Raw genomic sequence first — 24,527 nt, forward strand, 5'->3', positions numbered from 1 at the left:
TTGAGTGCATTTTTTTGCATTTTCCCCCGTCTTGGAAATTCCAAAACACACATTTGAATAATAATCGACGATAAGTTGGCTATCGATATGGCGCTTAGCAACACTGCTCTCTCTCACACACGCACACACACACACGTAAGAAGCCCACACATATTGAAGTCCGCACGCAAGAAGCAGCAGCAAAAGAGGAGAAAAATAATAGCAAACAAAATTCCGTGAAAAGCTCATTTTAAGGTAATTAGAAGGATTGCAACAATTCTAACGAACTGCCCGCAAATACAGAGTGTGCGCAAACAATCGCAAAATCCGTGCAATAGTTAATTGTCTGGCGATTTAGCGGTAAAATTGACATTAATAAAAGTGTGAGACGTGTTCAAGCTGTCATATGAGTAAACTCTTGCCGTGCCTCTGTGTGTGTGTGTGTGTGTGTGTGTATGTGTGTGTGTGCGTGTGAGAGTGGGCTGCTACGCCCCTTAAGAGGAAGCGCCCATATTATACCCAAATCAATAGCTTGAATTTGAGTTATGCTCTGATTGATGTGCCCTTGTGTGGGGTATTCCGGGGAGATTATTGACCAGGATGACGGCGCAATCTATTTGCCTTGTTATGCTGTAGCAGAGAGGGTATGCCAAGTCGGCATACATATATATTCCGAAAGGAACACAGTCGGTCAATAATAAAATCTATATAGTTTAGCGAAATTCATGAGAACAAACTTTTCCATAAATTATGTGAAATTTTTGCTTTTCGAAAAAGATTTTTAAAGTAATCTTTATCGTGCAGTATTATTATAGAACCCAATTCGGATATCTGCCTGCAAGGAACTGTGCTGATTCTTCATTAATCTTCCTGTTTTTCCCTTTTCCCCAGCAAGTTCCAAGCGTGAGACAGTTCCGGTGTGAGTAGAAGGACAAGAAGAAAAACTACAAGATGACCGATTCAAAGTATTTTACGACCACCAAAAAGGGCGAAATATTCGAGCTGAAATCGGAGCTGAACAATGACAAGAAAGAGAAGAAGAAGGAGGCGGTCAAGAAGGTAATTGCCAGCATGACCGTTGGCAAGGATGTCTCCGCTTTATTTCCGGATGTGGTCAACTGCATGCAGACGGACAATCTGGAGCTGAAGAAGCTGGTCTATTTGTATCTGATGAATTATGCCAAATCGCAGCCGGACATGGCCATCATGGCGGTGAATACGTTCGTCAAGGATTGCGAGGACTCAAACCCGTTGATACGCGCCTTGGCTGTGCGCACCATGGGCTGCATTCGTGTGGACAAGATAACCGAATATCTGTGCGAACCGTTGCGCAAGTGCCTCAAGGATGAGGATCCGTATGTGCGAAAAACGGCCGCCGTTTGTGTGGCCAAACTGTATGATATATCGGCAACAATGGTAGAGGATCAGGGCTTTCTCGATCAGCTGAAGGATCTGCTATCCGACTCGAATCCCATGGTGGTGGCCAATGCCGTTGCCGCGCTTAGCGAAATCAACGAGGCCAGCCAATCGGGCCAGCCGCTGGTCGAGATGAATTCGGTGACCATCAACAAGCTGCTGACGGCGCTCAACGAGTGCACCGAATGGGGTCAGGTCTTCATACTGGACTCGCTGGCCAACTACAGTCCCAAGGATGAGCGCGAGGCGCAGTCCATTTGCGAACGCATCACACCGCGCCTGGCCCATGCCAATGCCGCGGTCGTCCTGAGTGCCGTCAAGGTGTTAATGAAGCTGCTCGAGATGCTGTCCAGTGATAGCGATTTTTGTGCCACTCTCACCAAGAAGCTGGCGCCGCCGCTGGTCACGCTGCTCTCCTCCGAGCCGGAGGTGCAGTATGTCGCGTTGCGTAACATCAACTTGATTGTCCAGAAGCGTCCGGACATACTTAAGCACGAGATGAAGGTGTTCTTTGTCAAGTACAATGATCCCATCTATGTGAAGCTCGAGAAACTGGACATTATGATACGTCTGGCCAATCAGAGCAACATTGCCCAGGTCCTAAGTGAGCTGAAGGAGTACGCCACCGAGGTGGATGTGGATTTTGTGCGTAAAGCTGTGCGCGCCATCGGACGTTGCGCCATTAAAGTGGAGCCATCGGCGGAGCGTTGTGTCTCCACGCTGTTGGATCTCATCCAGACGAAGGTCAACTATGTCGTTCAGGAGGCAATTGTTGTCATCAAGGACATCTTCCGCAAGTATCCCAATAAATATGAGAGCATCATTAGCACATTGTGCGAGAATCTGGACACGCTCGATGAGCCGGAGGCGCGTGCTTCGATGGTCTGGATCATTGGCGAGTATGCGGAGCGCATTGACAATGCCGATGAGCTGCTCGACAGCTTCCTGGAGGGCTTCCAGGATGAGAATGCACAGGTGCAGCTGCAGCTATTGACCGCTGTGGTGAAACTCTTCCTTAAGCGGCCATCAGACACACAGGAGCTGGTGCAGCATGTCCTGTCGCTGGCCACCCAGGATTCGGACAACCCGGACTTGCGCGATCGCGGCTTCATCTATTGGCGTCTGCTCTCAACCGATCCGGCCGCCGCCAAGGAGGTGGTGCTGGCCGACAAGCCGCTCATATCAGAGGAAACCGATCTGCTGGAGCCGACGCTCCTGGATGAGCTCATCTGTCACATCAGCTCGCTGGCCAGTGTCTACCATAAGCCGCCCACAGCCTTTGTGGAGGGACGCGGCGCCGGCGTACGCAAATCTCTGCCAAATCGCGCCGCTGGCGCTGGCAGCACTGGTGCCGAGCAAACCGAAAGCGGCGCCGGCTCCGAGGCCACGGTCATACCCAATCAGGAGTCGCTCATCGGTGATCTACTCTCCATGGATATCAATGCGCCCACCATGCCCGCTGCGCCCGCCACCACCACCAGCAATGTGGATCTGCTTGGCGGCGGCCTGGACATACTGCTGGGCGGTCCGCCAGCGGCAACAGATGCCGCGCCCGGTGGCGCCACAAGTCTGCTGGGCGACATCTTTGGCCTGGCCGGCACCTCGCTGTCCGTGGGCGTGCAAATACCAAAGGTCACCTGGCTGCCGGCGGAGAAGGGCAAAGGCCTCGAGATCCAGGGCACATTCTCGCGCCGCAACGGCGAAATCTACATGGACATGACCCTGACCAACAAGGCCATGCAGCCGATGACCAATTTTGCCATACAGCTAAACAAGAACAGTTTCGGCCTGGTGCCCGGATCACCTCTGCAGGCGCCACCATTGCCGCCAAATCAGAGCACCGAAATAAGCCTAGCGCTGGGCACCAGCGGACCCATTCAGCGCATGGAGCCGCTCAACAATCTGCAGGTGGCCGTTAAGAATAACATTGATATCTTCTACTTTGCCTGCCTGGTGCATGGCAATGTGCTGTTCGCCGAGGATGGGCAGCTGGACAAGCGCGTGTTCCTCAACACCTGGAAGGAGATACCCGCCGCCAATGAGCTGCAATATAGCTTGAGCGGCGTCATCGGCACCACCGATGGCATCGCCTCCAAAATGACCACAAATAATATATTCACAATTGCCAAGCGCAATGTCGAGGGCCAGGACATGCTCTATCAGTCCCTTAAGCTGACCAACAACATTTGGGTGCTGCTCGAGCTGAAGCTGCAGCCGGGCAATCCCGATGCGACGCTCAGCCTCAAGTCCCGCTCCGTCGAGGTGGCCAACATCATATTCGCCGCCTACGAGGCCATCATACGCTCACCCTAAATGGACACAAGAGGCAACAGGAGCAACAACAACAACAACAACAACAATTCGGGTTGAAATTATAAAACTTTATGTAGTTATTTGAATATTACGCGTTAAATGAAAAATCCTCAAGTACGCAAACCTTGAGGTGTATTATTATTAATATTATCTATTTTACAATTATATATACATAATACATACACACATATATATATATATATATTATATGTGTGCATAACTGGAGCACATTATAAAACGCTGCCCGAATCCAAAAACCAAATCGACGTTGGACGCATTCCAAAAAAAAAAAAAAAAAGTAAGAGAGAGGAAAGAATAAGTTATCTGGAGCACATCCGTTGGGCTTTATCATCCAATTTTTTTTCGCGCTTAATACTAAGTAATCGCATGTCTGTATAACGCATATACATAAATATATATATATATATATATAAACATATAATCAAAACGCCTTGCGTATACCCTATGTGCTCCTTGTTGTTATTGGGGAGTTTCGGCTGCACATTAACATAGATTTCTTGTAAAGGGTATTATAAAGAAGAAGAAGACATCTGCGACCCCAAAAAAAAAAATAGATACTAGTTTCTGAGACACATTAGAAATGAATCGCTTACTCCACTCTCTGTTCGCCTATGCTTGCTTTGGACTTGATGTTTACAGGGTATATAATCGATTGCACTTACATATTTACATACCTGCAAAGGTGTTAGCATAAAGTTTACGCCGTTACCGTTAACACGCGAAAGCTCGCCGCCGCACAATTCCTGAGCTTTTGCTGAGCTTTCCGTTTAAGGGTTGCAAAGGGCCGCCCGCCATTTGTTGCTGTCCTGCTCGCACCCGCGACAGCCAAATGGCAACGGCATACGGCGTGTGGTTGTCCCTGTTCGGCGCGAATCGCTGTTTTGTTGTACCACAAGTAAATTCGTCTTGGCCCCGATTGTAACGTCCAGCAGCAGCTCCAGCTTCAGCTCCATAAAGCCAACTAAGTGTACACAATAAAAACGCGAGTGCATTTAAGAGGAAAAAACAGAGGAAAAGCCAAAGCGCAATTGTAACAAAGAAAACTTATTTGAAACGGAGCGTCCAGACGCGCAGTTCATATAGTGAAGGATTCGCTGCAGGACATGCGTGAAAACAACTCCGCCCCAAATTGAAGCTGGCTGCAATTTTGACACACAAATCTCGGCTGGCCATGTGGCGCGACCCGTTGTTACCAATCAGCAAACGATTTGGCGACTAGGCACAGCTCAGCTCCGGGATAATGAGTGCAGCCGGAAATGTGAGCGCTCCAATTGGAGTTCCAGTTGCAGCTGGTGCGGAAAGCAGCGCCCTGCACTCGCTGGATAGCTATGATGTGCTCTATGATGGCCAGGAGCACGATGATACCAAAAGCATCTCTCACTTGGATTGGCCTTTTTTGATTAAGGTGCGTACACAGACACAAACTTTCATTGAGGTTATGTATGCAAATATGCATGCGTTTGCTCTGCTTTCATCTCGTTGTCAGCGCGTATGTGTGCGTGCATGCGTGTGCGCGCGTGTGTGTGTGCGTTTTGTGTGTCAACAGCCCAGCTAACTGTAACTGAGTCATCAATGAGTGGACGGACAGGCAAGTGGCGCCAACTGTGTCAGTGGCAACGAGTGCAGCTGCACCCGAAAAAAAAACTCGTCCTTGATCGAATTACAGCCAAACACATACATATATGCATATATATATATGTACATATATGTGTGTGCGCCTGTGTGCATGCAAATGATATGCTGACATGTTTATTATGGTTTTAAGCGACAAGTCTCAACAGAAAAACAAGTGAGGTTATGTTGAAGCTTAACTATATAAATGCAAGTTAGTACAGTTAACTTTGAAGTCTTCAGGCAGATATATGTATGTATCTAGAGTGATATATGTATACATTTAAATACATAGCCAGATAACCTTGTTTTCATTGCTTGCACGATCGTTTCTATGGCAGCCATTTAATATGGTATATGTGTATGTATGTATGTATGTATGTATGTATGTATGTGGGCAAGGGATTTTTCATATAAAAACTCTTATACGCAAAAACTCTTATATGCTTAAGATATACGAATATGAACTGGAAGATTTGTAATCGTAAAATCATAACAGAGAAAGAGAGAGAGAGAGAGAGAGGGAGAGAGAGAGTTGTATATGAGGTAAAAGATTTTGATAGCCTTTAATTGAAAAGAATTCGAAAAACCAGACTTTAAATGTATTGAAAAAGTCGTTTCAAAGAAATTTAAATGTCCAATGGAAAGGACTACGAATCGAAAATAGATGCTGGCTTAAAAGCTAAAAACCTGCGCTCAACCGTTCCCAGGCAGAAATGCAGCTGGTTCTACGAATTATTTGTGTCTGGATGCGATGGGTTTCAATCGCTCAATCACTCAATCATGAAAGACTCCCCCACAGTTGGCCCTTTGTTTATGGCAATTGTTTTTGGTACGGGAAATCGGTTTAAGGACCTGAAGCATAAAAACAAAAGGGAACTCGCGACCCAACTGCATATCGCATGGTTGAATGCATTTAATTAACCATTTCCGTTTGCCATATGGATTGCTCTTTTAAAAGAATTGTTGTTATTTTAATACCCTTACAGAGAGTATTATTATTTTGTCGGTCGAAAAGTAGGTTCTTTTATGGGAAACTTTTTTGTTTATTTAGATATCCTGACCAAACTCGGCAATTTTTAGTTTTACCATGCTCCTCATTTATATGCAAAATGGCATCAACATCGGACTACTATATCATATAACTGCCATAGGAACGATCGGTCGAAAAGTAGGTTCTTGTATGGGAAACTTTTTTGTTTATTAAGATATCCTGACCAAACTCGGTATTTTACAGTTTTACCATGCTCCTCATTTATATGCAAAATTCCATCAACGTCGGACCACTATTTTATATATCTGTCATAGGAACGAGCGATCCAAAAGTAGGTTCTTTGGTCCGCAAGGGTATAAAATCTTCGGCGTGCCGACGATAAACCTTCTTTCTCGTTTTTTATTTTCCCTTTTCTCTTTTGTCGTTGTGCAGGGCATCCTGGAGAGCAGCCAGACATGTGCACCCACCGCACCCGATACGCTGGCGGCGCTGCTGTGGGCCATTATAGCGGTATTTGGAATTGTTTATGCCCTGCTGGGCTATCGCTGTCTGCGCGCGGTCGGCTTCCTCAGCGGCCTGATGGTGGGCGCCAATGGCATATTCATATTGCAGGACTTTCAAATAACCTGGCTGGGCAAGCCGGCCGACTCGGCGCTGGCCATTGTTGCCGGCCTTCTCGGCGCTGTGCTCGGCTCCACATATCCCGTGGCCTCCGTTCTAATCAGCGCCTTTGCCGGCGCCCTACTTTCGGGCGCTGCGATGGCCGTCTGTGTGGCCACCATGCCGGACAATGAGTTTGGGGTAGGTGCCAACTTTTTCATATTGATTCCACATTTAACACTTAACTAGGAAAAAGTTAACACCTTTACTTTACTTTACAAGCTGAACATGCAAAATCTGCATGTTAAGTTATCAGCCACATTGTAAATATTAAGCATATGCATAATCCGACTAGATAACAATCTGAACATACAAAATGCTCTTGTTAACTTATGTTGTGTTAAACAAACCCTTTGGTAATTTACACAAATTCAGGCTTGTTTGCGTTTTCCCATGCTCATTGAAGCCGCACATTTGCATGTCAAGTATTTACAATGTGGCGCATAGCAATCAGCTTTTGATAGACAACCCATTTATGGGCCAAGCGTTGCCACAGTGTTAATAAATATTAACATTTGCTTACAATGAAGATAAGACCTAAAAGATCTTCAAGTCTAATCCGTGCCTCTACTTTTCCCAGTATCGCGAGATTTATGTGGCCGTGGTGGGCGGCGCCGTCATCTGCTCGGTGCTGACGCTCTGCTGCGTCAAATATGTGACCATATTGACATCCAGCATTGTGGGCACGGCCATGGTGATTGGCGCAATAGATTTTTTCATGCACAGCCTGGAGACAATCAATTGGATACTCAATATGAAGCCGCATCCCATGCCGCCGCCCTGCTACGGCGGCCTGCTGATCACCGCCTGGCCCGTGACCATTGTGATCAGCATAATGGTGCAGTGCTTCATCACCGCCTGGCGGGTGGATCATCGCAAGCGCATCTATATGCGGCACCATCAACAGCATCCGCATGGCGCCCACTTGCCGCACGGCCAACCCCCGGCGCCGGGTAATCCGCATGTGCCCATGCGGCGGGCCCAGTCGCGCACCCGGGAGACCCGCGAGGAGGCGCGTCAGCGCAAATTTCGCTATCTATATCAGGTGCGCACCGCGCGCGGCGACATCATATCCCAGGTGAGTGGACGAATCCAGTGTCAGCTGAGAACGAGTATATTGGTTCGTTCATCCGTCCGTCTGGGCGGACCGCCAATGGACCCATGTATCCAACGACTTTAAAGCTAGAGTCTCAAACCTTCAGCCGCCGTGTACAGTCATCCAACAATTCCAATATCAATATTTCAGTAGGTCGAAGTTTGAAAGTGACTGTACTTTATCTACAGTCTGAGAGTCACAAATCAAATAATCAAGCAAACTCTTTTCAGCAGTTAATAGAGTATTGTACAGTCGGTTACATTATCGATTGTCCAGTCACAGTTTGACAAGGACTACTCTGCGACCACAGTTTGAGAGTCAACAAAGAAATATTTATGTAGACTCAATTCGACAGTGAGTAGCATATTGTGCAGTCGGTTACAAGCGATCATCAACGATAGTCTAGTTACAGTTTGAAAGTTACAGTCGGAGTTACAGTTTGAGAGTCACTCAGCCAATAATCAAGGCGGCTTCTATAGATAGAGTATTCTGCAGTCTGTTCTTACCAATCATCATCTATAAACCAGTCACAGTTTCAGAGTCATTGATCTAGATTTACAGTTTGAGAGTTACCAAGTAAATATTAAAGAAGACTCTTTTCGACTTTGGATCGAGTAATGTACAGTCGATTGTTATCGATAATCATCTGATATCCGTTCACAGTTTAAGAGTCGTTGATCGGGGTGAGTAGTTTGAGAGTCACTCCTTCAATAACGAAGAAAATTCTTTTGAGCTGCGAGTAGAGTATTTTAATGTCGGTTGCTACCGATTATCATCCATTATCCAATCACAGTTGTAGAGTCACTGATCTATGTCTACAGTTTGAAAGTCACTGCTCGGTGCCTACAGATTGAGAGTCACCCAATAATTAAGACGACCCTAGATTAAATTTATCTTACCCCGTGAACAGCGTATTGTGTAGTTAGTATGCCCGTTCTTAACTTATTTTCTTCTTGTCTGGGGCTTGCAGAACTTTGTCTCGGCGCTGCAGAAGCGCATCCAGTTGAGCGGCACGGAGACACCGTCGGAGCGCTCGATAAAGACAAGCTCCAATGAGCGGAACACCTTCCGCAGCGATCGCACCCACTTTACGACCATCCACGATCCGGAGCTGTGCGATAAGATTGAAATCGTGCGCGACATTGGATAACAAACAAGCAATAGCTACATGTAACTATATCCGTAAGGGGGGCAGAGAGAGAGAGAGAGAGAGAGAGCTGGACATGGGTCGGGGGCGATTACAGGACTAGAGAGCTGGACACACACTTACGGATTAGGAAAGAGCATGTAGCTATTGATTCAAGCAGTCGAAATGAGCTGCAAACTGGCCAGAATTTAAACTTGGCAGAGATCAAAGAAGAGAAAAAAATGAAAGATTTTTCAAAGAAACGGAAGTTTCGTCAAATTAAACAGAAGCTTCGTCAAATTAAACAGAAGTTTCGTCAAATAAAACGGAAGCTTCGTCAAATAAAACGGAAGGTTCGTCAGGGGAAAAGAAGATTCGTTGGAATAAAAGGATTATTCCTCGGAAGAAACGGAAGATTCGTCAGAGAAAAGGAAGATTCGTTAGAGAAATGAAAGATTCGTTAGAGAAATGAAAGATTCGTCAATGAAACGAAAGATTCGTTCAAAGATTCGAAGATTCTCCAGAAGAACCAGAAGATTCTACAGAAGAAACAGAAGATTCGTCGGAAGAAACGGAAGATTCGTCAAATAAAACGCAAAATTTGTTACATAAAATGGAAGATTCGTCAACAGAAACGAAAGATTCGTCGGAAGAAACGAAAGATTCGTCGGAGGATAAAGAACAAGCTTTAACTTGATAATTATACGGAATATGGTAGAGAAATTTTATGAAATTTTGTTGGTTTCGTTTACGCGTAAAGCTGATATTTCAAAAATATCTTAACTAAATCGCTGGGAATAAGCTTGATAGAATAAAGAAAAAAAGAAATGAAAATAATATATATATGAGCGCAGGGCTGGGCTGAAAAGTAAACGATCTGCAGAAGATTCAGTTACCTTATACTAGCTAATATTCTACTTTTAGTTCATCTTCTTTTAATTCATAATTTAGTGGAACTTTGCAAAAAAGCTAGATGAGCATTCAAGTTCTTGATTTCATTTTCTAAGCGTGAAAATAACATTTTTCGCTGTCTTATATTTATATTCATAAGAGAAGCTGCATAAAAGAATTTTTCATTCATTTTCCGCAATTAAATTTTTCACCTAAAGACGTGAATTTGCCGAAAAATGTGAAACATGACTCAAATATATCTGCATTGAGTTGGAATTTTTTGTTAAGCCTTTCTTTAAAAACTTTTCCTTTTTAACTTTAACTCTCCAGAGAGACTCGTGCAAGTGAAAAGTCGTGCGGGTTTCTCAACACTATTTTTATTTTGCACCAAAATCGTTTACTTTTCTGTGCATTCCTGCACTTGTAGAGCATTTAACGCCAGGTCAATCACGATCTATAGGTATTATTATTACATAAGAAACTTTTGTTTTCGACTCGCTAAAGCGAAAAGAAAAAATAAGGAAACGTAAAGCTGTACTCGTCTAGGTTAAGTCGCACAAGCAGTGTTGGTTAAGTCGCAAAAGCACTACCGTTAATGTAGTGTTGCGTAACAGAGTTGTAAGCAGATCGAGTTCGTGATCGAAGATCGAAGAGTGATGACGGGCCAGTTGGAATAGAGCATTGTTTCTCATCAAATGGAGCATATATAAAGTATAAGAAATACATAGAATATATGAGCCGTATATAAGTTTTGCGTATTCCTCGTGTGCTGTCCATAAACTGGAACTAAAACTAATATGAATAATATTCATGACGCTTCACAAACAAATAACAGAAAAAAGATTTACTAATGATTTTGTATCTGTGTTATAATTATACGAGTTGGACATCTACTAATTACATTAACATACACCTAATAAAGATATATTCACCTAAATTATAGATATATACACATAGATATATATATATAAATATATCATTATTCAAAAGATTTCAAGAAATTTTTTCTAACAAAAAACCAAGAAAACTTTTTAAACATTAAGTCTCAATAGCATTTACTAATTACAACAACTGATGTTTCCTTCGATTTTGATCAAGTAATCCATAGTTATATATATATATTATATATTATATATATGCATACCTATTAAGTACAATAAATTATGTCCGAATTTTAAGGGAAAAGAAAATCTTGACGCCAAATCTGATGAAAAAAGTTTTGCCTATTATGGAATTTACTAAGTAAGCGAAAAGATAGCACATTTCAAGCCAGATTTGTTTAGGCCCAAATCGAAGAAGAAGAGAACTTTTAGCGGGATTATCATAAGTTAAAGCTAAGCTTAAGTATAAGATCCATGCAAACTGCAGTACAAACTCAAGTTGAAGCAATTCAAACAAAGCCCGATTAGACATTGCCAAGCAAATAAGCACGCACATTTAACATTAGGTTTACAATGCATGTTAAAACCTCAGACTAATTTCAAGCTAAACAACAAAACAAAACCGAATTGCTGCCGTCCGCAATTGTTAATTTTGGAAATTGTTTGTTTTCGAAAAAAAAAAAATATATGAAAACCAATCGGACAAACAATTCAACTTGTTTATCGTTTCAAACGCCGTACTATATATTTATGTTAATTAGGTTTATTTAATTTATAGCCAAAAACAATGTCTAATCAGGGTTTACTGCCAGAGTAGAAAACCTTACAAGCTCTGCATTTAAAAGTTTAATATGAAATATTCCAGCTAGAAATAAGAAAGAAATAAGTAGAAACAAAAAACCCGAAAAGCTATGTAGCAAAACTTTGCATAAATTCAAAAAAAAAAAAAAAAAAAAAAAAAAAAAAATGATAAAATAAATCAATACACGTATTCAGCTAAGTTTATAATAATACGTATAACAAATTGTAAGAAAAATAAATAATGCGAGCCAAAACAAATATGACAAATGGCCTCTTTTTTTTGTTTACGGTCCGCAAGTCGTTCGGGTTACACAACATCTAGAATTTTATTTGAGCTACTCTCAAGTTTCTTCCACGGATAAACATATCGAATCGCGACAATTATTTGTCATAGCCATTCCCAGAGTTGGCTGTCAGTCCGACCGCAGCGAGCCCCAAAGGCAAATGGCCGAAATTATTGAATCTCTGGACGCCAAACAAATTGAGTCCGAAATTCTGGCCAAGTGCCGCGAATCGCCAAACGGCGCCATCAGCATGGCCAATTTGTTGGCCAACAAACAGCAGAAAGTCGCCATGCCGGGCATCTACCTGATGGCCGCCACGAATTTGGTAAATATATATACATATATCATCTATATATCTAGATGATAAATCTATATTTTTGTACATTCCGGCTGTCTAAATCAAAAGGAATACGGATAGGACTTGAGAATGACACTTCATTGTGTGCATTTTGAGGTTATTAAAACATAACCTCACTTCAATGCAAACATAAAAACATAACCCCACTTCAATGCACTTTTCAAAGAAACTGCGGGATTAGTCAATGTATACGTAAAAACAATATTAGGCTGCAGCTCCTTAAAAGGACCCCTCTAGAATCGATATATATCGATTTTGACAGTTATCGAGCAATTTGACGAATAGCTGAACACATTTTCGATCCCTTAAACTAGGGCTATGCCATATATTCAGACAGCTTATGCTTATTTATGCCTCTGAAATATTGGGCTAGGTGCTAGAATCGATATATACCGATTTTGGGATTTATCGAGCAACTTCTCTTGCGGGAAATGTCGGGGAAATGAAGAGACTTTGTCTATTTCCGAGCTCCGTAAACTTCTATCAGAGCAATAGAAATTGATAACTTGCTCTGCAAATGATACACGAGATCCGGATCAGGAATATAATATATATATATACAATGAAATCGCAGATGCCCATTTCTCTCCCTCGTCTGGTCCCATCTACAGGGCAGCTCCTTTTTATGCTTGAAATTGATTTTAAAGCGCCATCTACAGCGCACAGCATTAGCATTTGAGTTACAATGTAGATTTATCCGCAGCGTTAATTGAACTCTTTGCAGTGCAGTCAGGGCAAGGTGCGCCTGGAGCAGGAGTCGCAGCAGCGGCCCAAGGAACCGACCAGTCTCCAGCATCTCATAATAACGTTGATCAATTAAAAAGAAGAGATAAAACCGGAAGCTGTTGCCGTATCCTTAAATTTATGTTTTGTTGTTGTTGTTGTCGATGTATTTTTCTTTTTCTTTTTTTTTTTTTTTATTGAATAATACACATTTATTATACAGATGCCTGTGTTTCCTGTTGTTGTTGTTGTTGTGTATTATCTAAAGACCAAAGAACATAGTTTAATATAGCTTAGCGCTCGACTCCTGTTGAACATTCGTGTGTGTGGTGTGTGTGTGTGTGCGTGGGTGTGTGTGGGTGTGGCGATGTACAGAAGAAGAAGAAACAAACGACCGACCAGGTTTTTTTTGTTTTGGATTGTAACAATTTTTGTTTATATTTGTTAATTTGCCTGCCCTAAACGATATTAACTAGCATAATTTAGTCGCTGTTGTTGTTGTTGTTGTTGTATTTGTTGTTGTTGTTTGGTTGTTGTTGTATTGAATGCTAGATGTGTGGGATGTGGGCTTAGATGCGGCCAGGGAATGTGCCGCTCTCGCGCTGATCATCCCACTTCTCGACCCAGGCATTGGGGCACATCGTCTTGTAGACCTTCTTGAAGTAGTTGCATGGGGCAAAATTCTCGCCGCGCTTCTTCTGGCAACGATGAAAGTCCAAATAGGATTGATAGCAATAGCGGGTCACGTTCTGGTTGGGGAAACGTGGATCGAATGGTGCGGTCTCCATCTTATAGGCGGACATGTTGTCGGCAGATGTTTTCTCGCTGTTTTTGTTTTTGGACATGAAAAATTGCATATAAATTGACTTTTAGTTGAAAAAGAAAACCAACAAAAACAAAAACAAAACAAAAAAACACAATTCAAAAGGCAAAAGGCAACAAGAATTATAAACCAGGGCAAGGAGACACAATTAATATAGATAATAAGTATATGTGTAAATGGATTAGATGAGAGTAAAGTAAAGTAAGGTAAAGTATAAATGTAACTTAAATTAAGAGGCAAATATAACAATAAATGTTGTTAACAATTTCAATTTCAAAGTCAAATTTGTTGTTTAACCAAAGGAAAGTAGAGAGAAAAAGAGACAGATATAAAGTATGATAATACGTTAGTTCCATGTTCATTTCATGTCTGTCGATCTTCTATAAAAGTATACACACACACACACACACGCACACAAAATACAAGTTACATAAGTTTAGTTTAGTTTAGTTTTAGTCAAAGGAATACATAGTCCATAAATAGATACGTATTTAAATATATAGAAATCTGTACAAACTAATGCTTAAACACGTACGCTACGTTTATTAATTCATATTTTATTCAGTTTGTGTTCTGTGTGTATTATTATTTTTTTTTTTTTTGTCGTATCTGCACAGTTTCGCATCTGCCCCGTCTATGCTCCCAAAAAGATATATATATATATGTTGTCTCTATAAACTAGTTGATTATGGGCATAAAATAGTTAAACTCTAAAAAGAAATTGAGACCCAAAAGCTCTCTCTCTCTCTCTCTCTCTCTTTTTGCACAATTTGTTTTCGTTTTTTGTTGAGAATGAGAAAAGATTTTCACTTAGCTTAAAAGAAAATCCATATGGATATATCGATCGATATATATATATATATATATGTCTAGCTGTGTGTGTGTGTGTGTGTGTGTGTGTGTGTGTGCGAGACAAGAGTCTAAAGCTAACGCCAAAGCGTTTTCGTTTTTTGTAACATTGTTTGCGGCCTGCTGCGTTCAAGTTCATCTTTCCGTTTGTTGTGCGTATGTGTATAATATATATAAATGTGTGTGTGTAGTTGTTGGTGTGTGTATGTGTGGAGGTGTGCATCCGCATCCCGATATCCTATTTAACCAGCGGCCGCTTGCCATTGTCCGTATCGCAGGCGTTGCTCTTATATTTATTCACTTCGGCCAGGTAAAGCGACCAGAAATCCTTGGGATCCACGTCCCGTTCACTGGGCGTCTTCAGTTTGGCCACGACGCCCGTTTTCAAGATTTTGCCACCGCGTCGTCGTCCGACCAACGGTGGCGGCGGCGCCGATTTACCAGCCGCCGCTGCGGCTATATAGGGCGCAGCCGGTGTGCTGGCCGCGCCGGCAGCTATCGCTGGCAATGGTCCAAATGGACTGGCTGCTGCTGCGCAATTCTCCAGCAGCTGTTGTTGTTCTCTTAGCGCTGCGGCGGCCGCGGCAGCTGCTGCGGCCGCAGCCGCTGTGGCAGCAGCTGTGGCGGCATCCAACTGTGGTTGCATTGGCAACGGCAACGACAACGGCTGCGGGAAATGCGGCGGCTGCTGCTGCTGTTGCTGCTGCTGATGTAGCTGCGGTCGCTGTTGTTCCTCCTGCATTTTCTTAAAGAGTTCCATGAAGGAGCCGTCGTTGGCGAAAACTGGATGCGATGCCTCAGGCTTGGGCGGCGGATAAACCTTGCCTTCGCGCGCAAGTGTCTCGCGCAGTTTCTCCTCGATTTCGCGATGTATGCGCTCCTTGTCGAAGGGCTCGTCCGTGTCCAGATTGTAGTAGGCACCTACGGCAGACATGGCATTATCCCGGCTCGACCCGTTGCCATTCATCGGTCCCTGTGCACGCACCACATCCTCCACATTGATATTGCCTCTGTTGACTTTGTTGTTGCTGTTGTTGCTGCTGCTGCTGCTGCCGTTGTTGTTGTTATTATTATTATTGTTGTTGTTGTTGCTGGAGCTGCCGTGTGGCTGCTGTCGACGTGCCGAAGACGGTGGCGTTTGGGAACGACTGCGACTATCTCGCTGATAATAGCTGCGTCTGGAGTAATCCCTGTCGCGGTCGCGGTCGCGATCACGTTCGCGCTCGCGCTCCCGCTCCTTCTCGCGCTCCCATGAACGATCGCGCGAATCCCTATGATGACGATGCTGATGACGCCGCTCACCGCGATCGCGACTGTGACGTCGACGCTGGCGCTCCGCGGAGCGACTGCGACTGTGACTATAGCGACGTCGTTCAGCAGAACGGCTGCGTTCGCGCCGGCTGTTGCTGTTGCGCTCCTGATAGCCAACGCAGCGCTGGCCGCCGCGACCACGGCTGCCGCTGCGCCGGCGTTGTTGCTGCTCCGCCGGCTGCTGTTGATAATATGGTAAACGTGCCGCAGACATGTCGTTTATATGTCCGTCTCTTACGGCTGCCACCAGTCAAGTTTGCTGCTGCTGCTGCTGCTGCGACTGCGGGTGTGGCTGCGGTTGACGATCTGCAATTCAAACTGTGCCGCGTTAAATCAAACAATTGCAGTTGGGACGTTTCGTATGCGGTATACCTATACACAATATACAATATATTTCTTGATACGGTTTTCGATATGGCGACGCCTGCTGCTCTGTCGTCAAGTATTTCAAAACATATGCATGTATATATACATTTTGATTGTTTTTTTTTTTTTACAATTTGCCTGCTTGCCTGATTGTGTGTGACCAGATGTGTTCATTTCAATTTGGTTGCCTCATGCATTATGCATGTTCTTTAGTGGGAGGCAGCCACACACCACACACATACACATACGGCAATATATTGCCTTCTCTTTGTAGCTGTTAACTGCTGTTAACAGAATTGGCAGAGTTGCCAAACAGAATGGAGTCGACGCGAAAGTTTAGTGCGAAATAATCTCGCAATTTGCCTGTAGTAGTACGATTTGTGCACAATATGAAAGAACAATCATAATTTTTAGCAACAAGGATACGTGACCTTGTCTATGTACATGAAGGGTGCACTTTAGATTTTTTGCAAGCGGACCACTAAGAACCACACGCACAGCTTAAAAGCTTAAAGCTGTGTGGCAGGGCCGGCGGCAACCAACATGTATAAATAAATGTGGCCACTCTTTGGGAATTAAGACAATTCGAATATGTGCACCCGAAATTCATAATCTTATGCAATTGCAATTGACTTGGTTTCGTTAGAAATTTTGATTTGGAATAAGAATTGTAAAATTTACTTGTATGCTTTATCCAGCGAACGCCGTTATGTGTACTGCTGTTGCTGCTGTTCTAGTTGTAGTTGTTGTTGCTGTTGCTGCCGCTGAGATGTTATTGATGTTTGCTGTTGTTGTTGTTGTTGTGGTTGTCCGCAAGGTGCTGCCACCCTTTTTTTTCAGCCTGCGTCAGCCTGTCGCAGCTGGTGTGATTCGTTGGTCGCGCGGTGTGGTGCGGTGGGTCGCGTGCGTTTTATGTATTTAGTGCTTGCTTTTGGTTTGCTTTGCTTTGCTGCTGTTTGTAACTGTTTAACTGAAATCGGTTGGGAGCGGATATTGTTCGTCCTGCATGGAAAAATGAACTTGAACGCATGAATACAAAACGTTACTTGGATCAATACGCTGTGCAAGGAGTTTGTTTATAAATTATTACTTCTTTTTCTCATTTTCTTTTACTTTTGCTTTTCTACATTCTTTGTGGTTAGAATACAGATACGGTTGGATACTTAACGAGGAGGCATCGAGCCAAGGGACGTTGCAATAATTGCGTTTCAGCGCACATTCCGAACTTATGTAACTAACGTTAAGAACTTACGATTGTTTGCTTAATACGTAACTTACTTATGCCGAAATATAACTTTACCTCAACAAATTTTCAGTTAAATTTAATTAGGAGTTATGTAATTTATTTTTTCTTTGCCTGCTGCCAAAGCCTTTACAGCCAGCGGCGTTGAAAATGTGTATGTGTGATTGCGTGTGTGTGTGTGTCTGTGTGTGTGTATATATGTATGTGTGCGTGCTTATGACAAATACTTAAGTGCGTGTATTGTTGCATAAATGCAATATTTGTGCCACTGGCTTACAATTTGTATTAGTTGCGTTTTGTTGATCGTTTTTGCTGTGCTTGTTTCAAAAACATACCTTTGTTGTTACGGAAAGTACAAGGAAAATTTTTCAACTGCTGGGCGATTCTCGCTGTTACGAGCACGAACCAGTCGACGATAGTGTGTGAGATGAACAAAAAAATAATACCTATTGAAAATATCGACTATATGTCAAAAACTGACAGTTAGAGCCGGGTTGCCAGATGCTCAACACAAGCGCCACCTGCCGTAAAAAAAAAACAAACGAAATAAGACCACTTGAACACGGTTCACGCACATGCATCGATATCGTTATCGTTATCGGGTGTAACATTTAACATTTCCTTAGACTTTGCAATAAACACGCAAGCCGAAATCGAATTAATGCAAGTTATAGACGCTCTCGTGTAATGGGTGATTGAAAATACGCCACGCTGTTGGTCTCGATAATGGACAGCAATCCAACGGAACTCGGGGCAAAGCCAAGAACCAACAACAAAAACAATCAGCAGCGCCGCAACCAAAGCCAACGCATTGTACGCAAGCTGCCGCCGCGTGCTGCCAGCGACAGACGAAATATTTATATTACCAGCAAGACGGACTTTAAGGTAGGCTGTTGTTATGCCTTGTTTATTTACCTAAACATATATGATCTGCTTGGCAGGCACAGCAGAAGCGATGCGAGGATCTGCTCAACGCGGGTGCTAAGGAAATCTATTTGCATTGCATGGGCTATTCGATTACACGTGGCCTCAATTTGGCATTGCGTCTCATCCAGAACTCGGACGGAGCGCTTAGCTACGCGATAAACACATCCACCATACAGCTGCTGGATGAGCTGCATCCACTGTGTGATGACGACGATATAACCTATCGCAAGCGCAACAATTCCGCGCTACACATCAAAATCTACAACAGCAGCCTCTTCGACATTGTCGTGCCCAAGCTGCCGGCACAGCCGACGCTGTCCGGGATCGGTCACAACGAAGCCAACACAAAGCCAACGCAAACACAGCGCAAAACCCAGCAGCAGCAGCAGCAACAACAACAACATAAGAAACCGAAACATAAGTAAAAGAAAATGTTCAAATTATCGGAGCTGGTGCGCTGGCTGGGGCTAACCGAGTTCGAGATATTGGTTAATCTGTGCGGCCTGCTCGTGTTTACCATAACGCTGGTCTTTAAGATATCGGGCACATTTAACAATATAATGCCGGAGCTAATGTGCGACTGGTTTAGCATATTCAGTCCATTGTTCTTCATCGATATATGCAATGCATATTTTTGCGTTATTGTTGGCATACGCATGTACCTGGACTCGGATAACAAACGGAAGGCGCTGCATCGTTTCATGTGGAGCACATATTTCCTTGTACTTATCGCCATCTTCAAGTATTTGCTGTGCCTCAAGCTATCCGGCAAAACGGGCCTCGAGTACAGCGAAGTTTTCTCGCCCATTTTCGTGCTGCTGCAGCTTGTTGCGGTTCGTGCCTGCCAGCTGCCCAACTCTATTTAAAATCATCTAATCTACATTGTAAACCCCCTCCTGAAATGCCTACGATTAGTTATTATATATATGTGTGTATATATATAATATTGTAAGCGAGTTATGAACATACAAATACATACAAAAGTTTTTGTACACGCACTTAGCCAGCCCATTGCAATTTTTAACTATATATACATATTGTGTCGCGTTGTTATATTTCCTTTTTGGCACTTCGAAACATATCTTTGTTTATTAATTCCAATTTATTTAGCTTATCAATTTTGTGTTTGTGCATTTAAATGCCGTGGGAAGACCCTCAATGTCTTAACATATTGCTGTAAGAATTCGATTGTTTGTGTAACAGCGTAAATGCCTATCGATAATACATATCGATTGTGTTTTGCAGCTCCAACACTGCGTTCGCGTTTTGTTTTATTCGTTTTATTTTGTTTGCCAGTGCACAGATATGTCGACATTAAATCGCCCCAAATCCCCGCATACGCCCACAGCCATTAAGAAGGGTGAAAAGGAAGATAGCTTCTGGGACAAATTCAGTACACTTGGCCGTAAACGCGGCACTCGAGAAGGTGAGATAGATCCTCCACCGCCCCGCCTCCCCAAATTGGGCTAGCGCAGTGAAATCTGCTCAATATGGCCAAATATGGCCCAGCATCAACTGAAGTGTTGTGTTAAATGCGTGGTTACATCTTTCCATTCAATCGTGCAGTGAAATATCGCAGGAGCAGCCACTCCTCCAGCGTTTGGCCAACGTTTCTGACAACAGATGTGCATTGTCCATTGCCCATGTTATTCAAAAAAAAACATTGCGTCATTTACATTTGTGACGCATACAAACAAACAAACTGATCGCTTTATGTAGGTGTATATGTGCTTGAGCACCCGTGTGTGTGTTCATCAGTGTGCCCACGGTGAGCGTTTCGTGTTTTCTCGTAACACGAACACGCACGCGTGACACGAATTGTCCAAGTTATACAAATTTAAAAACATTAAAGTGTTTATGATAAATAATGATTAAATGCAGTAATGATGAACAGGAAATAATCAGGATTTTTAAAATGTTAGCGCTGTCTTCGTTTTTAAGCTTACATTTTTTCGTATTGACGGGCCACACGGGCCCATCCCTAATTTGGGTGCTTGTTGCGTGTCGCATTTGTGACGTCACTATCTATTGTTTACATTGCACTATTGCCTGCTCACTCACTCACACACACGCACACACACTCTTCATTTGTGCCGTTGCAGTTAAGAAAATCCAAGAAGAAGGCAAATATGCAATCGACTCGCCCGGCTCACCCAATCAGTTTGACATCCCGCCCGAGGATTATGCGCTGCGTGAGTATTGGAATCGGGTTAACATATATGACCGGACATAGCCATTATTATTGATCTTTATTTGTACGGTTAGGTGAGCATGAACAACGCGCCGTTATTGATCCGCAATCGAACAACGATCCGGAAATGTTGAAGCTGCAAAAGATTCTCATCGATTGGATCAACGATGAGCTTGCCGAGCAGCGCATCATTGTCCAGCAGCTGGAGGAGGACATGTACGATGGCCAGGTGCTGCACAAGCTCTGGGAGAAGCTAACGGGCAAAAAGCTGGACGTGCCCGAGGTGACACAGTCCGAGCAGGGCCAGCACGAGAAACTCAGCATTGTGCTGAAAGCGGTTAACCATGTGAGTTGGCCATCAATAGACGCCTTAACAATGATAAACAGGGCTAAAGTGAACCTGGTTTTCCAAGCTTCCTTCATTAACTCCGCTTGGTTCGGTTCTCCCTTTCCCTTTTCCTTCCCTTCCCTTTCCCTTGCATAATGATACCCTGTGCCCATGAAGCATTTGCATATTCTTGACCAAGACGAGGAGCTGAGACCATGTTCTTCTGCTCTGAAATCTACAATATATATGTTCCCATTTATATTGCTTGCTTTTCGCTTTTTTATGAAGCTGGAATCCCGCCCCTCTTCCCACCAAAAAGCAATTGCTATCCCTAACTAACTTATATATTCCTTATGGCACAGACACTTGGCTTCCATCAGAAGATACCCAAATGGTCGGTGGCCAGCGTTCACTCGAAGAACATTGTGGCCATATTGCATTTATTGGTCGCGCTGGTGCGTCATTTTCGGGCGCCAGTGCGTCTGCCGGAGAATGTCTTTGTCACGGTGGTCATTGCCGAGAAGAATGCGGGCGTTCTGAATGCGCAGTGAGTTGAAGCGGAACACCGAACGCCACGAGCGAACCAATCGAATCATGATCATCTTTGCAGGAAATTCCAGGAGCAAATCACGTCCGAGTACGATGATCTGGGCATGCGTTGCGAGAAGGATGCCTTCGATACGCTAATTGATTGTGCGCCCGACAAGCTGGCCGTGGTAAAGAAGTCCCTGATCACGTTCGTCAACAAGCATTTGGCCAAACTGAACTTTGAGATCAACGATCTGAACACAGATTTCCGGGATGGGGTCTATCTGTGCCTGTTGATGGGCCTGCTGGGCGGATTTTTTGTGCCGCTGCATGAGTTCCATTTGACGCCGCAGGATGTCGATCAGATGGTCAACAATGTGGCGTTCGCCTTCGATCTAATGCAGGATGTCGGCCTGCCCAAGCCAAAGGCACGCCCCGAAGATATCGTCAACATGGATCTGAAGTCCACGCTGCGTGTTCTCTACAGCCTGTTCACCATGTTCCGAGAATATGCCTGAGCTAAATGTCATTTATGTCTAATCAATTATTATTATTATTTTATTTTTTTTTTTTTATTTTTGTTATAAATTAATAATTTATGCATGCTTAAATCGTAAATCGGAAATGAAATTGAAATTGAAAATGTCCTAACTGTTTATATATTCAAGTGTTCTAACTGTTTATATATTGTATGTATATGTATGTGTGCATGTGTGTGTGCATCTAATCCCGTTGTAAGCTGTTGGCCGCCGCAACGAAAAGCTAACCCGCCCGATTGTTAAGTTGCTTTAGTTGTTACTAAATGAATTTATATACATTTTATAATTGTATTAATAAATGTGCCTTGACAATTCGTAATAGTTGCTTTTGTTTTTTTTTTCTTCTCTGTTGATATCTGTAATTCTACATACATTGTTTGTTCGTATACATATATATATATATACGTATGTATACATATATAATGGCTTTTCGTTTAATGTTGTTTGTCACACACTCAGAGACATATAGAGAAATGGAAAAAGTATCAAAAAATTATATTGTGTAATTTCGAATAATCGTCTTAGTTAAACACGAAACAACTTGAAATTGCTGCATTTTGAATTAACGTACACCATTCGAGGGAATTTTGTGGCAGATTGCGCGTTGCCAGACTGTTGGCAGCAAACAACAGCGGCCTGCAGCGATGTACATTAACAGCGCCTCAAATTTGCGTTAACAGGACACAAATTGGCGTTAACAGCGCTGTTAAGTAAACAACTCAAATTTGCGCTAACGGAAAGCAGCTGACTGCCCATGTGGAAAGAATTCATACGACGTCACAGCTATCAAAGTAAGGTAGCTCCAAATCGAGAGGGCGCCCGATTGATTATACGCCGTCTACAAAAAACTGTTTTGCGAATATTGCGAGATCCAGATTTTAGGATGTCAAAAACATCATTTCAGCAAAAGCCAACCGAACCGGACCCGCCGGTTGATGGGACACAATTCAGTGCGCATCGAAACAGCAAACAAGATAGCAACTGTCGCACCTGCAACGATTTCAAGTCATGGTCGAAACAACAGCGTCTCATTTCAAATACGCAAGCAGCTAAGGTAAATCACAATCTTGTGCATTTGAAAAGCGCTCCTGGCACTTCATTAACGCATTTCCCATTTCTTGTTTACATTTAATGTCAGGAAAAGCATATGGCAAGCGAAAAGCTAACTGTGAACGCAGCAGGCATCGCAGCGCCCCGCGAAGATTGTCCACTGGATAAAGTGCGCCTGGGCATATCTACCTGGGGCCTGCTGCATACCATGGCAGCCTTTTATTCCGACAATCCCACTGATACGGAGAAACGTGATATGCGTACATTTTTTGAGGTGCTCTCACGCTTGTATCCATGCGAGTATTGTGCCAAGGACTTTCGCACAGAGTAAGTGTGACCGCATCATTAAATCATTGTTGATACACTCACACCTTCCCTCTCTCTATACCATGCAGCATTGAAGTGAATCCAATTAATGTCAATTCACAAAAGGATTTGGCGCTGTGGCTGTGTAAATTTCATAATCGAGTAAATGACAAGCTTGGCAAACCGCTGTTCGATTGCAGCAAAGTAAATGAGAGGTGGCGTGACGGCTGGCTAGATGGTTCCTGTGATTAGGTCTATGAAATTAGTTGCAAGATACCACGCAACACACACACACACACACACACACATACACACATACGCACACGCACTAATTTACTAACACACAATGCAACTCTAGCACTAGAGTCCACCCCCCCTTTACCTTCCACCACGACCACCAACATTTAAAGCGATGTGACAAAATTTCGATAATTTAATTGTCAAAACGTATTTGAACAGATGGAATTAACCCAATACGCGTGTAAATTTAATTCGGCTCCAGAGATTTCCAGTTTCAGTTCCGTTTGGGTATCGAGGCGCCAGCGATAACATTCTGATGACACAACCACCTAACATTACCCCCTCACCAATCCCACAACTCCCGCCGATACCGCCAGATTAAGTAGTATATACATATGTATACATATATATTTTATAATTTTCAAATGTTATCAAAGTTAACGTTCAATGTTGGTCGGGCGATGAATATGTGAGAGTTGTATTGTGGTACAAAATTTCGTATTTTTCTGTTTGTATTATAAAATCAATAACTAAATTAAAACATTGCTGTTATTCTTTCTATGCTGGGTCCACATCATGATTTTAACATTTACATCTAGAACTACAGAAATTGCATCACTTTTCTTTAATGAATTTCACAATTCCTTCTATGGAGCTGTGAGCTGCGGCTTA

The 24,527-nt window shown here is 43.3% G+C and overlaps 7 protein-coding genes across 14 annotated transcripts; 6 read left to right on the forward strand and 1 right to left on the reverse strand.

Moving 5' to 3' along the window:
• The first annotated feature begins 93 nt into the window (after positions 1 to 93).
• Positions 94 to 4,310, forward strand: AP-1-2beta (adaptor protein complex 1/2, beta subunit). Of its 2 annotated transcripts, none has more exons than XM_015169557.3 (2): positions 94 to 234; positions 871 to 4,310. In XM_015169557.3, exon 2 carries the CDS (start codon positions 931 to 933, stop codon positions 3,706 to 3,708), a length of 2,778 nt encoding a protein of 925 aa, XP_015025043.1. In that variant the 5' UTR covers positions 94 to 234; positions 871 to 930; the 3' UTR covers positions 3,709 to 4,310. The 2 variants fall into 2 exon arrangements, with proteins under 2 accessions (XP_015025043.1, XP_002057979.1); XM_002057943.4 differs by having other exon boundaries at positions 134 to 234; positions 875 to 4,310.
• Positions 4,311 to 4,613: 303 nt separating this feature from the next.
• On the forward strand, positions 4,614 to 12,042 carry LOC6634561 (transmembrane protein 198). Its single transcript, XM_002057942.4, has 4 exons — positions 4,614 to 5,134; positions 6,767 to 7,135; positions 7,575 to 8,072; positions 9,061 to 12,042. Exons 1-4 carry the CDS (start codon positions 4,970 to 4,972, stop codon positions 9,238 to 9,240), a joined length of 1,212 nt encoding a protein of 403 aa, XP_002057978.1. The 5' UTR covers positions 4,614 to 4,969; the 3' UTR covers positions 9,241 to 12,042.
• Positions 12,043 to 13,386: 1,344 nt separating this feature from the next.
• LOC6634559 (Cytochrome c oxidase subunit 6B) lies at positions 13,387 to 18,238 on the reverse strand. 7 transcript variants are annotated; one of them, XM_070211253.1, is made up of 3 exons: positions 18,082 to 18,238; positions 17,185 to 17,505; positions 14,312 to 16,443 (listed from the first exon to the last, which is right to left on the reverse strand). In XM_070211253.1, the coding sequence occupies exon 3, from the start codon at positions 16,349 to 16,351 to the stop codon at positions 15,065 to 15,067; it is 1,287 nt and encodes a 428-aa protein (XP_070067354.1). In that variant the 5' UTR covers positions 16,352 to 16,443; positions 17,185 to 17,505; positions 18,082 to 18,238; the 3' UTR covers positions 14,312 to 15,064. The 7 variants fall into 7 exon arrangements, with proteins under 7 accessions (XP_015025055.1, XP_070067356.1, XP_070067354.1 ...); XM_070211252.1 differs by having other exon boundaries at positions 14,312 to 16,455; positions 18,082 to 18,237; XM_032440577.2 differs by lacking the exon at positions 18,082 to 18,238 and adding an exon at positions 18,024 to 18,044 and having other exon boundaries at positions 14,312 to 16,455.
• An 82-nt stretch (positions 18,239 to 18,320) lies between these two features.
• Positions 18,321 to 19,098, forward strand: Rpp20 (ribonuclease P protein subunit p20). Its single transcript, XM_002057938.3, has 2 exons — positions 18,321 to 18,631; positions 18,688 to 19,098. Exons 1-2 carry the CDS (start codon positions 18,473 to 18,475, stop codon positions 19,096 to 19,098), a joined length of 570 nt encoding a protein of 189 aa, XP_002057974.1. The 5' UTR covers positions 18,321 to 18,472.
• A 6-nt stretch (positions 19,099 to 19,104) lies between these two features.
• On the forward strand, positions 19,105 to 19,675 carry LOC6634556 (transmembrane protein 203). The gene has a single exon (XM_002057937.4). The coding sequence runs from the start codon at positions 19,105 to 19,107 to the stop codon at positions 19,537 to 19,539; it is 435 nt and encodes a 144-aa protein (XP_002057973.1). The 3' UTR covers positions 19,540 to 19,675.
• Positions 19,676 to 19,899: 224 nt separating this feature from the next.
• On the forward strand, positions 19,900 to 22,578 carry parvin (beta-parvin). The gene is made up of 5 exons (XM_002057936.4): positions 19,900 to 20,099; positions 20,776 to 20,865; positions 20,939 to 21,210; positions 21,555 to 21,739; positions 21,803 to 22,578. Exons 1-5 carry the CDS (start codon positions 19,979 to 19,981, stop codon positions 22,236 to 22,238), a joined length of 1,104 nt encoding a protein of 367 aa, XP_002057972.1. The 5' UTR covers positions 19,900 to 19,978; the 3' UTR covers positions 22,239 to 22,578.
• Positions 22,579 to 22,713: 135 nt separating this feature from the next.
• On the forward strand, positions 22,714 to 24,089 carry Alr (Evr1_Alr domain-containing protein Alr). The gene is made up of 3 exons (XM_002057935.4): positions 22,714 to 23,313; positions 23,398 to 23,636; positions 23,705 to 24,089. The coding sequence occupies exons 1-3, from the start codon at positions 23,014 to 23,016 to the stop codon at positions 23,865 to 23,867; spliced, it is 702 nt and encodes a 233-aa protein (XP_002057971.2). The 5' UTR covers positions 22,714 to 23,013; the 3' UTR covers positions 23,868 to 24,089.
• The last annotated feature ends 438 nt before the right edge of the window (positions 24,090 to 24,527 follow it).

The sequence above is a fragment of the Drosophila virilis genome, chromosome X, assembly GCF_030788295.1.
Source record: "Drosophila virilis strain 15010-1051.87 chromosome X, Dvir_AGI_RSII-ME, whole genome shotgun sequence".
NCBI classification, from domain to species: domain Eukaryota; kingdom Metazoa; phylum Arthropoda; class Insecta; order Diptera; family Drosophilidae; genus Drosophila; species Drosophila virilis.